The following is a 16,768-nucleotide window of genomic DNA, read 5'->3' as shown; positions in this document are numbered from 1 at the left end:
ATATTTTCCCATCCTTTCTCACAACAGAAGAAAAAGTTTAAGCACAATGAAACAGAAATAGATGTTTGAAATAGAGATTTCAAGTAGCTTTAGGACACAGTTAAAGTGATATACACAGATAAAATAGTTATTCAATTAAGAAACATTTATTCTTTCCCACATGAAAGTGAAATTACAGTTGTAAACATACACTAAAAAATATTTGTTTTACAAGGTAATTTGCTATATGACCATGACGTTGAGGTGTTAGACAAGATAATTATTAAAGGCCCTTTAAGTTCTGAATTGTACAATTCTAAGACATTCTTGGCACTTTACATGTCTAGATGACTGCCTTCATTTTGGGGTATTTTCCTCCACATTTTCCAGTCTATTCTCATTAGAGAAGAAAACATTTAGCATACAATTATAGAAATAATAATTTTAAATAGAGATTTAAAGTAAATTCAAGATATATTTACACTGAAATATACAGGTAAAATAGTTGCTGAGTCAGGAAACACTTATTCACAGTATGAATTTCATTAATTTATGGAAAATAATATGAACCGCGTAACATTTTTCTTACAAGGTCACTGAATTCTTTTAATTTTGTAGCTAGAGACATGTACAACACTTATAGAATTTACACAGTACTAATTTCAAAATAGGTTTTCGACCTCTAAGAATGAAAGTTCTCAGTGACAAGCTTTAGATGTGCAGCTTTAGCTCAGTGGGTGTCAACTCTGTCATGAGAAGCAACTATACACAAACAGTACCCCCCCAGCATGAGAAAGTGAAATTAGAAACTTTCAAGGCAGAAAAAAAATCTCTCCAAAGTACACACGATTAGGGTCCAAAGAGCATGTTTACAAATGACCAAAGTTATTCAGCTGAGCAAATGACTTAATTTGCACAGTAACTTTTCTTACTGCTTCCTGATTTCTAATTCTCGGGACTATTTATGCTGCATCTACTGTGCAAGACATTGAGAACAGTAAGAATCATCAGACATGGTCCCAGAGGTATACTGGTAAATGTTTAATAACCAGCTCTTGAGGGGAAAATAAGCCCTTACTTACAGCGTTTACCAATTTCCATGGTGTAAAATACTCCCACTATGGCAGATTTCAAGCTACCAACAATTCCAATAACTGGCTCACAAAATTCCCGAAACTAACAGTTGTCTCTCATAAACCAGTATAAGCCAGCTCCAAAACACCACTGTTTGGACCCCACCCTCAAGTAGATCATAATCTATTCATAGGTACGTATTTTAGAGAATAGAAAAGAATAGGGAAGATAGAGATAAAATGTAAATAAATAATATATATTTTTATAATCAATTTTAAAAGTTAAAAGGAACACTAAAATCTGGGGAATTTTCCTACTCTTGTTTACATTTATTTCAGGAAATTAAAGTGTAGTATATTTGGGAGAAAGTAAAGGATGAGTGGAATAAGGACAAAAAAAGACATCCTAGTATACATGCTAACAGTAATCATCTTTATGTTGGAAGAAAATACCTGCTAAGGTAAGGGCAAATATAATGTAACTTTTAAAATTCTATCTTCTTTAAACCTGTTCAATTCAGTTCACAGTCCTGAAGATTTGTCCTCTCCTCTTTGGCTCCAGCTTTGATGAGTTTAGCTAGCTTATTTTGCATAATACTGAAGAGCGTACTGCTTCACATCACTCACACTATCATCAGCCCAAATAAAAGGCAAAACTAAATGCTGCAGTCTGAAAATTGAACTTCCCTTGCATAGTCACCCCGTGGTATCAGATCTTGGGCAAGTGCCGGCTGGGGTGACCAGGAAATTCTTCTGGTAGCAAAACGTGGAGTCTGCAGGTTGGGCATGTCCCCTGTTGCATCAACCAAGGTCTAATGCACTAAGGAGCAAAAGGATTCATGTCAGTCTCTCAGATTTAGCCTAGCAGAGGCAGCTGTTACTCCATACATAAGGGTTGCCAACCAACATATCTTCCAGTGGATCTCAGAGCCTTATTTGGTGGATTGCCATGAAAACTGCTGCAATCATGGAACTTTGTGGTTTGCTGAGCAATATAGTTGGTAACAGGAGAACACTTTTCAGCCAGTTTATTCTATTAAGATCCTTTCCCCTAACCCCAATCTTCAGGAAGACTAGTTCTTCCTAATAAGGAGACTGAGGAAACCTATTACATTTTTTCTCTAGTTTATTATATATTATTCTAATTTATAATCTAGAAAAAGTCATACCTAAACATACAAATGTCACAAATACCTTGTATCAAGTGCTTATGGTGTTTTGAAGTTAAAATCCCTAGATAACGGATATACTTTTCAGATTGCTCTTTTTTGTGAAACATTTATTTTCTAAATGGATCTTTAGGACTTTCAAAACTTCAAATGGGAAAACCAGATGGCTACGTATCTATCCTGGAGGTCTTTTGGGATTAGCCATTCTGTGTATAGCTCTTCTTATCAGAGCAGATACAAAACATAATTCTGTACCAGGTATCATATATCTTTGAAATGATGTTTTACAGATACGGCTTGAATGAGCTGGTTATTGTTCACTTCCCTGAGAAGCCTTTCTTGTGTAAGATTATCTTTTCCTGTGTCAAATTACACCTCTGCATCAGAAGACTTGGATCATAAATTGTATATCAATAGCACTTGCATAGCAACAACACCAGAAGTTAATCTATATAAATGCTGAGAATTAACAAAAGATATGCCAGCCTCACATTTTTATAACATCAAAACTCAGGCCTCAGCATCTTCAAAAGCAAATACAGGAGCCTGGACAGACTGTTAAGTCTTATGCGTTATAACAGCAGTTGGCTATCATTAGGTGTGGACAAAGGACACTATTTATAACAAGCCAAGGTGAAGTGGCACTGTTGCTAAACTGCCAACTGCCAAGTCAATCAACATTCCTTCCAGTTCTGTTCAAAGGAACTGCCGCTCTGTCCCATTAAATCTCGTCATTGTCCCCTTCTCCTGCTAGGTGTATCAAGATCTGAGAAAACACAATGCAATCCATGGCTAGGTATGGGAAAACATATAAATGCTTCTGTGCAGTACCCAAAAGCCCAGAGTTATATCCAGTGAAATTCATGACACAGCAGTGGATGATACATGTATACAATTTCAAGGAATGCAGTATGAATTTCACTTAATTGATTAATGGCGAAATATTAAAAAGATAAGTTCACCTGAGAGTGGAATTTGTGTGCACAGGGCAAAACTGAGAGGTTTTCTGGAGAGAGATTCTCATGACAGATCACACAAGGTTCCTCTTCCTCTTCCTCATCATCCTAGGGAGAATACACATAAGGTTAAATTCAGCTCATTTCTCTCCTCTAACTTTAAATGTATTCAGAATCAACAGTCTCAGTCTCACCAAATTATTGGCTCCTTCCCATGTGGCAGGACCTTGTGAACCGAGGGGCCTCTGGGCTGGTTTTGAGCGCTGGGCAGCATTAGCCTGAGGTGGAGGAGTATGGCTGGGTGAAGCACTATTACCATTTGGCACTGATTTTCCTTGACTCTGAAAATTAGAATATTATACTTATTATTTTTTTTAGAATTGAACTAAAACAGGAAGAACTGATAAATACCATAGAATAGGCTACCGTGAGAATTAGCAAAAGGGTAAAGGTTAATCAGGTTCATGAGAAACCTTGAAATAAATGTTGGCAATATTACTTATATACTAAGAACCAGGTAAAACCAAAAATAACTCTATGTGCTCTTTCAATTAAAACAAGTCTTTGCAGAAAATTAGAAAAAATGTCTCCTTTTAGAGCCATTCAAAATAACCTAGAGTAAATTTCAAGAGGGTCAGTTTTATTCTAGAATGATCAGGTGGTGTTTCCCATGCCATTTGTCAAGCTGCACTGTTTGTTGTTAATAGATGATTTAATATGATTATAGACTGTTTTCCTGATCATGTAATGGAGATAATTAATACGACTAACTACTAAAGATAAGGGCCAGGAGATAAAGTTGTCTTTTCTTTTTTTCTTTTTTTTTTTTTTTTTTACCTGAGATCTCTTGGGGTCAATAAATTGGGAAATCTTGTGAACAATTTCATCAAATGTCAGTCTAGATAAGGACTTCCCATGAGTATCCTTCAATTTCCGTAAGAAATCTGTAAGCTCCTTTCTGGAAGAGATCAAGGAAAGAGCACTGGTGATTTTCCTACTGCCTTGAGGATATGCCCTCCAAAGGAGATATGAAATCCTATCATAGGATTGATATGTAGTATACAGATGTGACCCTTTAGATTTCTGATCTAAAAAAGTGATCACAGGTCCATCTGCATTTATTTTAAACCAAAATGAAAACTCCTAATGTATTGATTAATGATAATTAATGTGTTTGTGAGTGATAAAGTTTAGTATTTATTTTCTTTCCAAAAAGAGATTTTAACTGTTTCTAAAAGCTCACTGTGTGAAAATTAAATTTGTTGTCTACTTATTTATGTACTGAGCTCATTATATCATATCTCTCAATGCTCTCTTACTCAAGACTAAAATATTCTCTATGACATAAATCACAGCAAGATCCTTCTTGACCCATCTCCTCGAATAATGGAAATAAGACCAAAAATAAACAAATGGGACCTAATGAAACTTAAAAGCTTTTACACAGCAAAGGAAACTATAAACAAGACTAAAAGACAACCCTCAGAATGGGAGAAAATATTTGCAAATGAAGCAACTGACAAAGGATTAATCTCCAAAATATACAAGTAGCTCATGCAGCTCAATATCAAAAAAACAAACAACCCAATCCAAAAATGAGTGGAAGGCCTAAATAGGCATTTCTCCAAAGAAGACATACAGATTGCCAAGAAACACATGAAAAGATGCTCGACATCACTAATCATTAGAGAAATGCAAATCAAAACCACAATGAGGGGCTTCCCTGGTGGCGCAGTGGTTAAGAATCCGCCTGCCAATGCAGGGGACACAGGTTCGAGCCCTGGTCCGGAAAGACCCCACATGCCACGGAGCAACTAAGCCCATGCACCACAACTACTGAGCCTGTGCTCTAGAGCCCGCGAGCCACAACTACTGAGCCTGTGCGCCACAACTACTGAAGCCCACGCACCTAGAGCCCGTGCTCTGTAACAAGAGAAGTCACTGCAATGAGAAGCCTGCGCGCTGCAATGAAGAGTAGCCCCCGCTTGCCGCAACTAGAGAAAGCGTACACACAGCAATGAAGACCCAGTGCAGCCAAAAATAAATAAATAAAATAAATTTAAAAAAAACCCAAAACACAATGAGGTATCACCTCACTCCAGTCAGACTGGCCATCATCAAAAAATCTAGAAACAACAAATGCTGGAGAGGGTGTGGAGAAAAGGGAACCCTCCTGCACTGCTGGTGGAAATGTAAATTGATACAGCCACTGTGGAGAACAGCATGGAGGTTCCTTACAAAACTAAAAATAGAACTACCATATGATCCAGCAACCCCACTACTGGGTATATACCTGAGAAAACCATAATTCAAAAAGATACATGTAGCACAATGTTCACTGCAGCACTATTTACAATAGCCAAGACATGGAAGTAACCTAAATGTCCATCGACAGATGAATGGATAAAGAAGATGTGGCACATATATACAATGGAATATTACTAAGTCATAAAAAGGAACAAAATTGAGTTATTTGTAATGAGGTGGATGGACCTGGAGTTGTCATACAGAGTGAAGTAAGTTAGAAAGAGAAAAACAAATACCGTATGCTAATGCATATATATGGAATTTAAAAAAACGGTACTGATGAACCTAGTGGCAGGGCAGGAATAAAGACACAGATGTAGAGAACGGACTTGAGGACACAGTGGGGGAAGGGGAAGCTGGGACGTAGTGAGAGAGTGGCATTGACATATATACGCTACCAAATGTAAAATAGATAGTTAGTGGGAAGCAGCTGCATAGCACAGGGAGATCAGCTCAATGCTCTGTGATGACCTAGAGGGGTGGGATAGGGAGGGTGGGAGGGAGGCTCAGGAGGGAGGGGATATGGAGATATGTGTACATATATATATATAGCTGATTCACTTTGTTGTACAGCAGCAACTAACACAACATTGTAAAGCAATTATACTCTAATAAAGATGTAAAAAAAAAAAAAGACTAAAATATTCCTTTTAAACTATGTTACTATCAGTCTCTTTCTATCATTGCTAATAGTTCTACTTCTGTAAAATTCAGAAACAGAAAACAAAGATTTAACAGAAAATGAAAGCAAGGACTGAAAGACACATTAATTATGTGATAAAGAAATCTAGGAATATTTTAACTGATATGTTCTTTTTCCATTCCCATGGCCATTGACCCAAAGCCTGCATATACATTTTTGGTAGGATAGGGTAGGATGATAAAAGCAGTTTTCTTTCTCAAATGAAATGTCATGTCATCAGCCTTATAAAACTACCTTTGATTTACTATTTATTTTCTATATATATTTATAACAACTATATTACAGTTCTATTTTCATTTTCTATTCACTATTATATTTATAAAACCATAATCTAATCCTGAAACATAACAGTACATATGTTAAATAAAAGCATTGGTCTTCAAATGAAAATGCTGGTGAAAACTAGAATTATTTCATTTGATACAAGATTAAAGACACTTCATTTCTGGAGGAGTAGAATTAAATAGCTTTCTGCTGGAGTCAGAACTGTGAAAAGCACAGTAAAATAATGATTTCTTGCATTTAACTATGTCCCCTTTCTTTGTCCCCTAACAAAGAAACTACAAGAACCCTCAATAAAATTAAGGAAATAGGAAAGTAAAACCTGATTATGTTTGGGCTTATGTGGCATACAATTAACTTAAAATTCACTTTGGAAATAGGTTATTAAGATAATTATTGCAGCTAGTGGCATAAAATTGGGTAGGTTTACAACTGGTTGTACTTTCAGTAAATGAGCAAACCTAAATTTAAAAGTTTATTCTCTCATGACTTTAAACTAATAATTTTAGTGAAGAGGTTTAGCATTTATACTGAAAACTGTCCCTTCTTAATAAATTTCATTTTCCCTACCAAGGCCATGGTTAGGAAATACCTGTACTTTGTGTGTATGTGTGTGTGGGGGTGTTATATTTCTCTGAAATGTTTCACTGGCATAATTATGGCTGTGGAAACTATAGAGTATGATCTGTACTCAACACTAAAAGAGACTAAGGTACCTGGTCTGTTGTGGAAAGGCAGTTTTCAGCCTGTCTGTAATCTTCTCCCAATTCATCATGGGGGGATCACTTCCCAGACCTGCACTTGGAGGCACAGCTTCTCCCACAGGTGCTGGCACCGTCCAGGCTATGCTAGTCATCTGTAAGGAGCACAGAGTTACAACCCATCAGCTTCAATTATTAGGAAGCAAAGCTCCATGCCAACATTACATTTCCATACCTCAGAAAATGGGTAGAATGAAGAGGAATACTGACATACATGTTCCCTTTTTAGAATTTTTTTTCCTTACAGCACAATATTTGTTTGTATATGTTTACCTTTATTTTAAAAATGGCACATGCTAGTCTCAGTAATTGCAAACATATACAGAAATACATACAGAGTGTGCATTTCTGAAAGCAACCTAAAGTTTGTTAATAGGGGAATAAGTCAATAAATTGTAGCATATCTAATCAAGTCCTTAAAAATAGATTTGTATGTCTGAGCATGCGAGATGTCCACAATATATGTCTCATTTTTAAAAAAAAGTCTACAACACAGCATTTATGGTAGAACTCATTTTATATTAAAACATTTCTTAAATGGGTATGCACAGAAAAAGGTCTGTAAGACATAGAATAATCTGAAAACAGTGATTATTTTCTAGGATTCAACAGCAGGGTAATTTTGCTTTCTACTTTATATAATTATTATATACTTTGTATATGCTTTATGTATTTCTATATTATTTGCTTTTTTATAATTAACATATACGACTTTTATAATTAGAAAAATAATGAAGTTTAATTTTCAAACAACTAAATAAAGATGAGAATACTACTAGAATATCTGCCCAGTGTCATGAATGTTACAAAGGTGGTATGGAAGTAGTAGCGACAACTTTGAGCCATGAAACCATCAAACAAAGTTTTCCTCATATTTTATGATGGTTCCTTCTTAGAACCATCAATTTTCTAATTAATTAATATCAGTAAGGGAATATTTTTGAAGTGCTTATCTGATTACTAGGATAATTATACACATGCAACCTTTACCTAAGACTATAGATTATTTTCAAATATAAGGTTATTACTTATGAAAAATTACTAACAGCCACTGAAATTACTCACACAAAGCCTACTAAGTCAGAGAAAGAGCAGAATATCACCAGAAATCTGGGTTTGCCTCAGTGTCAAGCTTTTTCAGAGGAATCAGGAAGTAATCTTATTAGAAGGTTGAGGTACTTTAATGTTTTCAATAAAATGTTATAGTTCCTTATAGAATGGTGCAGGAGCAAACCACATAAGCAACACTGTAATATCATGGTGACAAAAAAGATGTGGTACTTAGTAAACATGTTAAGGCCTAGATACATATTTATTCATAGAGAGGCAGCCTCTACACAAATGAGTAAGTCCATTTGACTATATGTTTCAAAGGGAGGCTGTCAGCAATACATAGGTGCAAAATAAACCCCAACTGACTAGAATGTAGTTATGGGAAAGTCAAGATTAGAGAATTTTTTCATTAATTATATTAAACATCAATCATCTGGGAGAAGATTTTTCTTTTAATAAAAAGTTTACCTTGATCAAGATTACAACTAATAATCCTAATCATTTTAAATTTCTCTGTTGCTTCTTCAGGTTTGGATAAAGCTTATATGGCTCTTTGTAGCTAGAAAGATTTATAACTTTATAGTATAATATGTTGCAAGGTGATATTATTTATATTACCTGTTTATAGATAAACAGTGTCCTACTATACACACTTATATGTGTGTGTGTATATAAAATTTTTCTTTAGCTTTGTGGCATAATGTTGTGACTTGGGTAGGTTGAAAAGCAAAGAAGCTAACAATCATGCTAAATATAAATTATCTATTAAAAATATCAATCTACCCTGCATTAGTGCCTGTTATAGAAGCAAAACTATAAGAATTCTCTACTATAATATTATATTTATCTTTGTATCTAAAAAGTAAGCTATAAGCACTTAATGAAATAGTTAAATATATATAATGCATTTAACACAGTGCCTCACATGGAACTATTCATTCAATCATCATCATGATCATCATCATCATCATCATCACTACCACCATCACCTTCATCATTACTTATCAAGTAAATGAACAAAGAGAAGACATTCATTCTGGAAGTCCACTGTAAGTGACAGCAAGCTAGTTAATGTATATTCTACCAAGAAGGGATCTGTACCAGTGGGGGTCTAGGTTGACCAGTTGCAGAGATGACTCCAGAACAAACGGCAGGCATTTGAGGAACAGTGAGTACGGGTCTAAAGAAAGATTCTTTCATAACGGGTCTTCCCAAGAACTGCTGTATCTAAAATAGAAAAGATAGAAAATAAAAATAAAACCCCCACGTATTTATATATTTATATAATCAATAATCTAAACTCATAGAGCAATGTTTTTTTTCGGGGGGGGAACTGATTTGAAATCTAGATACAAAGCATATTAGAAACAATGTTGTCATAACATTAGTTAAATATATGAATATTTGAAAAAGCAAAGGGCAGTAAAATATACTAAAGAGCACGGAGACAGAAGAGAACTGGGTTCTAGTCCTACTTTCTCTCCACCTAGCTGGGTAATCTTGGATACCAAGTTATTAATCTATAAAGTAAGAGGGTTGGGTTAGGTGATCTTTAAAGTTCTCTGACAAATGGAATAATATAGGACTATGGAAAGGAGCTCCTCAATGAGTACTCTTCATGCTGATAAACAATATTGACACTCAGAAATTCTGCTAAAGAACCAAAGTTGTCTACAGAAAATATTACTTTTGCTATTATGTATTGAAGGGACCTTGTACCACCTGGTGGAGTTCTGACCTTATGTTTAGTTCCAAGGACAGTGGAAAGCTGAAGTGGGGTGGGCCAGGGGGATAAACCCTCCTACAGTGACTTGTAGACATGCCTGTGAATGTTACTGAACTTCCCAGGGGGTTGTAGAAAGCTAGCCCTTCTTAGCATCTACCAATGGCATGGATACCTTATTGGCTGGACTACAAAAGAGGACAGGTTTATGGAGCATCTACTATGTGCCAGGTCTAGCACTGGCATAAAGCAGAAATTCAACTATTCGTTGAATTTAAAAAATGAGCATCAATATAGCTCTTAAGTAACGATACTGAAACCAGTAGGGTGAAAGTTAATGGGGAACTTTATAATGGAGAGATAAGGATGACATGTGATTCTTAACGTCACTAAACGAGAGACACTGTGTGTCTTCTAATGTGTGTATACATCATCACCTATAAAGTACTCTTGCCAAAAATACTGAACCTGATTCTAACTAACCCTCTAGATCTAATGATCAGGTTATAGGAAATAGAAGAATATGTATAATGACATCACAAGGATATAATCAGTTACATTAATAATGTAGGAAGTTAGTTTTTTAACAGACAAATGATATGAATAAAAGGGAGGGGGTTAGGTAGCTGTTATATTTTAAAGAAAAATAATCAGCCAAATGAAAGCATAAACCTTGTTTGGACTGTTTTTTTAAAAATAAGGGTTTTTAAAGTAATGGTAATTATAACCACATTGGAAGTACTGTCAATCTAGTTAAGAAAAAGACATTTTTGAGACAACTGGGGAAATATAAATTTCAATATTAGACATTAAAAATTATAATTTTCTTAGGTACAAAATGGCGGTGTGATTATAGCCAATAAGAGTAAGAGTCCTGAGGCATAAATCTGAGCGTAGGGAACAAGACTAAGGATTGAGTTTTATGATCACAAAGGTCAGCAGCAGCTTTATACTAAGGAAGTCACTGAGTTCACCGTGTGGCTGACAGGGTCTTTGTGCTCCGGCCTGTGTCAGGCCTGAGCCTCTGAGGTGGGAGAGCCGAGTTCAGGACATTGGGCCACCAGAGACCTCCTGGCCCCATGTAGTATCAATTGACGAGAGCTCTCCCAGAGATCTCCGTATCAACGCTAAGACCCAGCTCCATCCAACCGCCAGCAAGCTCCAGTGCTGGATGCCCCATGCCAAACAACTAGCAAGACAGGAACACAACCCCACCCATTAGCAGAGACACTGCCTAAAATCATACTAAGTTCAAAGACACCCCAAAACACACCACCGGGGGCAGCCCTGCCCACCAGAAAGACAAGATCCAGCCCCACCCACCAGAACACAGGCACCAGTCTCCTCCACCAGGAAGCCTACAAAAGCCACTGAATCAACCTCACCCACTGGGGGCAAACACCAAAAACAACAGGAACTACGAACCTGCAGCCTGCGAAAAGGAGACCCCAAACGCAGTAAGTTAAACAAAATGAGAAGACAGAGAAATATGCAGCAGACGAAGAAGCAAGGTAAAAACCCACTAGACCAAATAAGTGAAGAGGAAATAGGCAGTCTACCTGAAAAAGAATTCTAAGTAATGATAGTAAAGATGATCCAAAATCTTGGAAATAGAATGGAGAAAATACAAGAAACATTTAACAAGGACCTAGAAGAACTAAAGAGCAAACAAACAATGATGAACAGCACAATAAATGAAATTAAAAACTCTCTAGAAGGAATCAATAGCAGAATAACTGAGGCAGAAGAATGGATAAGTGACCTGGAAGATAAAATAGTGGAAATAACTACCGCAGAGCAGAATAAAGAAAAAAGAATGAAAAGAATTGAGGACAGTCTCAGAGACCTCAGGGACAACATTAAATGCACAACTTTCAAATTATAGGGGTCCCAGAAGAAGAAGAGGAAAAGAAAGGTCTGAGAGAATATGTGAAGAGATTATAGTTGAAAACTTCCCTAACATGGGAAAGGAAATAGTCAATAAAGTCCAGGAAGCGCAGAGAGTCCCATACAGGATAAATCCAAGGAGAAACCCACCAAGGCACATATTAATCAAACTATCAAAAATTAAATACAAAGAAAAAATATTAAAAGCAGCAAGCGAAAAGCAACAAATAATATACAAGGGAATCCCCATAAGGTTAACAGCTGATCTTTCAGCAGAAAATCCGCAAGCCAGAAGGGAGTGGCAGGACATATTTAAGTGATGAAAGGGAAAAACCCACAACCAAGATTACTCTACCCAGCGAGGATCTCATTCAGATTTGATGGAGAAATTAAAACCTTTACAGACAAGCAAAAGTTAAGAGAATTCAAAAAAATAAAAAAATAAAAGTTAAGAGAATTCAGCACCACCAAACCAGCTTTACAACAAATGCTAAAGGAACTTCTCTAGGCAGAAAACACAAGAGAAGGAAAAGACCTACAAAAACAAACCCAAAACAATTAAGAAAATGGTAATAGGAACATACATATTGATAATTACCTTAAATGTAAATGGATTAAATGCTCCAACCAAAAGACATAGACTGGCTGAATGGATACAAAAACAAGACTCGTATATAGGCTGTCTACAAGAGACCCACTTCAGACCTAGGGACACATACAGACTGAAAGTGAGGGGATGGAAAAAGATATTCCATGCAAATGGAAATCAAAAGAAAGCTGGAGTAGCAATTCTCATATCAGACAAAATAGACTTTAAAATAAAGACTATTACAAGAGACAAAGAAGGACACTACATAATGATCAAGGGATCAATCCAAGAAGAAGATATAACAGTTGTAAATATTTATGCACCCAACGTAGGAGCACCTCATTACATAAGGCAAATGCTAACAGCCATAAAAGGGGAAATTGACAGTAACACAATCATAGTAGGGGACTTTAACACCCCACTTTCACCAATGGACAGATCATCCAAAATGAAAATAAATAAGGAAACACAAGCTTTAAATGACACATTAGACAAGAAGGACTTAATTGATATTTATAAGACATTCCATCCAAAAACAACAGAATACACTTTCTTCTCAAGTGCTCATGGAACATTCTCCAGGATAGATCATATCTTGGGTCACAAATCAAGCCTTGGTAAATTTTAGAAAACTGAAATCATATCAAGTATCTTTTCCGACCACAACACTATGAAACTAGATATCAATTACAGGAAAAAAACCGTAAAAAATACAAACTCATGGAGGCTAAACAATACGCTACTGAATAACCAAGAGATCACTGAAGAAATCAAAAAGGAAATCAAAAAATACCTAGAAACAAATGACAATGAAAACACGATGACCCAAAACCTATGGGATGAAGCAAGAGCAGTTCTAAGAGGGAAGTTTATAGCAATACAATCCTACCTCAAGAAACAAGAAAAATCTCAAGAATAAGAGTCCTCATCTTTGTGGAATGCATACTAAAGTATAAATGGATGAGATGTAGGGTTTACTTTAAAATGTTCCAGTGGGGAGGAAGAAGGGGATGACATGGCACAAGACTGACAAAATGTTGATAATGATGTTGAAGTTGGCTCTTGGGTTCACAGAGGTTCATCATTCTGTTTTTATGTATGTTTCAAAATTTTCATAATATAAAGTTCTTAAATAATGAATGATGGGTACTGGGTTAGTAGTCCTGCTCTTTTTGAGGACAACAATTACCTAACACTACTTTTAGGATTAGACAGCCAGGCTACAAAAATCAAAACATAATGAAACACATAAAAATACTGGGTTAAACTGGGAACAATATCCATTATTCCAGACTTCTCAGGTTAGACTACTATATATATTTAAAACCTGGTAACCATTCTTTACAATACTAGAATCTCAGAAAGACAGACTTTAGTGATCAGATCATCTAGTACAATTTCCTGATTTGTAGATAGGAAAACCAAAGTCTGGGACAGCTGAGTTTCCCAAAACCAACACAGTTCTTCACAGAGTTAGGACCTGAACCCAGACCTCTAATGTATTTCCATTATATAATACCACCTCAATTTATTGCAAAAATAATGGTCACAGTTCTAGCATCTGTGCTCTCAAACTGTTCTACTAATTCTCAGTGGTCACTGATGCTTGTACTTTAACACAACTGTCAGCTTTGATAAAGCACAGCAGTGACTCTGGTTAGGAAGCACAAAAGATACACATGTACCTCTCAAGTGTTAGCAAGGGATGCTTATAAATTCCATTGAGCCTAACTGCCAGCAGGTTTTTTCCCTTGACTAAACCTGGGTAGCCACATCAGCCATAAGCAAGTCTCTGAAGGGATGAGGATGTAGAGGTCAAGGTTTGATTATGTTTGTCAGTTATAGTGTCACTAGTATCAGATAGATTATGCCAGTCTGGTTCCAGAAAACTCCAAAGAACAACTCTGTTTCTAGTGTCCGAGTCTCTAGAGCCATTTTATATTTAGAGTCATGGGAGAGTTTAACTACAACCTATAGGCAGTAGTTTGAATACAGGCAGAGGCAACAGGTTTCTAGAAATCCTACCAAGAATATGTGTTACTTCCCATAGAACTACAGGGAATCTGGGATTTCTGTCATCTACGCAACACACTCCTTATCAGGAGAGTTGGGTATGATGGTGTTCAAAGCCTAGAATAATAATATCCATAATATAATGCTCCTATAAAACCTGATTTAACCAAAAATATAAAAGGCAATACTGTCATTCTAAACTAAAGCCCATGGTGCATATCATAATGCTTTCAGCTCTGAATTCTGCTTTTGAAACATAGTGTAACTCCACACAATTCACATAATTTTTAAGTTCTTTGATATACTCAACTAGTATTTGTAGAAAAAACATTTTCAAAGTTCTACTATAAGCAGAAATGCTAATGTCAAAAGTGATCTACCCCTAAATATATCACACCTTTCTTCTTTTCTTACCCTCAGATCTGTTATCATAATAAAGGTTATTATCTAGTGGTTCTGTTTTTTTTTTTTAACATCTTTATTGGAGTATAATTGCTTTACAATGGTGTGTTAGTTTCTGCATTATAACAAAGTGAATCAGTTATACATATACGTATGTTCCCATATCTCTTCCCTCTTGCATCTCCCTCCCTCCCACCCTCCCTATCCCACCCCTCTAGGTGGTCACAAACCACCGAGCTGATCTCCCTGTGCTATGCGGCTGCTTCCCACTAGCTATCTATTTCATGTTTGGTAGTGTATATATGTCCATGCCACTCTCTCACTTTGTCACAGCTTACCCTTCCCCCTCCCCATATCCTCAAGTCCATTCTCTAGTAGGTCTGTGTCTTTATTCCCATCTTACCCCTAGGTTCTTCATGACTTTTTTTTTTTGTCTTAGATTCCATATATATGTGTTAGCATACGGTATTTGTTTTTCTCTTTCTGACTTACTTCACTCTGTATGACAGACTCTAGGTCCATCCACCTCACTACAAATAACTCAATTTCCTTTCTTTTTATGGCTGAGTAATATTCCATTGTATATATGTGCCACATCTTCTTTATCCATTCATCTGTTGATGGACACTTAGGTTGCTTCCATGTCCTGGCTATTGTAAATAGAGCTGCAATGAACATTGTGGTACATGACTCTTTTTGAATTATGGTTTTCTCAGGGTATATGCCCAGTAGAGGAAACAAGCAATGATGAACAACACAATAAATGAAATTAAAAATACTCTAGAAGGGATCAATAGCAGAATAACTGAGGCAGAAGAACGGATAAGTGACCTGGAAGATAAAATAGTGGAAATAAAGAATGAAAAGAACTGAGGACAGTCTCAGAGACCTCTGGGACAACATTAAACACACCAACATTCGAATTATAGGGGTCCCAGAAGAAGAAGAGAAAAAGAAAGGGACTGAGAAAATATTTGAAGAGATTATAGTAGAAAACTTCCCTAATATGGGAAAGGAAATAGTTAATCAAGTCCAGGAAGCACAGAGAGCCCCATATAGGATAAATCCAAGGAGAAACACGCCAAGACATATATTAATCAAACTATCAAAAATTAAATACAAAGAAAACATATTAAAAGCAGCAAGGGAAAAACAACAAATAACACACAAGGGAATCCCCATAAGGTTAACAGCTGATCTTTCAGCAGAAACTCTGCAAGCCAGAAGGGAGTGGCAGGACATATGTAAAGTGATGAAGGAGAAAAACCTACAACCCAGATTACTGTACCCAGCAAGGATCTCATTCAGATTTGATGGAGAAATTAAAACCTTTACAGACAAGCAAAAGCTGAGAGGGTTCAGCACCACCAAACCAGCTTTACAACAAATACTAAAGTGGTTCTGTTCTAAAAGGTCTTTTGGAAAGCTGTATGAGTTTATTGGGTTAAGGTGCTGTGTTCCCCAGAAGGCTAACATAAATAGTATAGCATAGACATTAGTTTGTCTGATGAAGACCCATTTATCCCTTACAGTAAGCAGGGAAGGGTCATAAATGAAACCTGTCCTTACTGTTAAAGGTAGAATAGAAGATAAAAGTTAAGGAAAACAAAGTCTAAAGTGGAAGTGGGGGGGTGAAGTCCAGCATGCTAGGGTATTATGCTGAGATGTTTTAGTCATCTAGCAGTAACTTGAGGGCATTGGGAATTCTAGGCATTCATCAGTTTTCTCTCATAACGTAAGTGTGATCGACAGGATGAATGAGCATATATTACCTCTTTAGATATCAAACGCATTACTAAAATCCAGTGATACAACCTACCTCTTGCCTCAGCTGAGTCAGCCAACTAGTCATATCATCTGTAGATGATACA

At 36.3% G+C, this 16,768-nt stretch overlaps 1 protein-coding gene across 1 annotated transcript in view; it reads right to left on the bottom strand.

The window, feature by feature from the left end:
* Positions 1–494: 494 nt before the first annotated feature.
* The window catches only part of DZIP3 (DAZ interacting zinc finger protein 3), a 106,802-nt gene continuing 90,528 nt past the window's right edge, over positions 495–16,768 (bottom strand). The window contains exons 26-31 of the mRNA XM_061193054.1: positions 9,385–9,510; positions 7,186–7,325; positions 4,015–4,135; positions 3,372–3,518; positions 3,184–3,285; positions 495–1,872 (exon numbers count right to left, since the gene is read on the bottom strand). Of these exons, the coding sequence (XP_061049037.1) occupies positions 1,762–1,872; positions 3,184–3,285; positions 3,372–3,518; positions 4,015–4,135; positions 7,186–7,325; positions 9,385–9,510 (747 nt within the window). The 3' untranslated portion in view covers positions 495–1,761. The remainder of the gene's footprint in view (positions 1,873–3,183; positions 3,286–3,371; positions 3,519–4,014; positions 4,136–7,185; positions 7,326–9,384; positions 9,511–16,768) is intronic.

This window comes from Eubalaena glacialis, chromosome 6 (assembly GCF_028564815.1).
Source record: "Eubalaena glacialis isolate mEubGla1 chromosome 6, mEubGla1.1.hap2.+ XY, whole genome shotgun sequence".
Taxonomy (NCBI): Eukaryota; Metazoa; Chordata; class Mammalia; order Artiodactyla; family Balaenidae; genus Eubalaena; species Eubalaena glacialis.
Note: the sequence above shows the minus strand (reverse complement) of the source record. Positions and strands in the feature narration are given on the sequence as shown.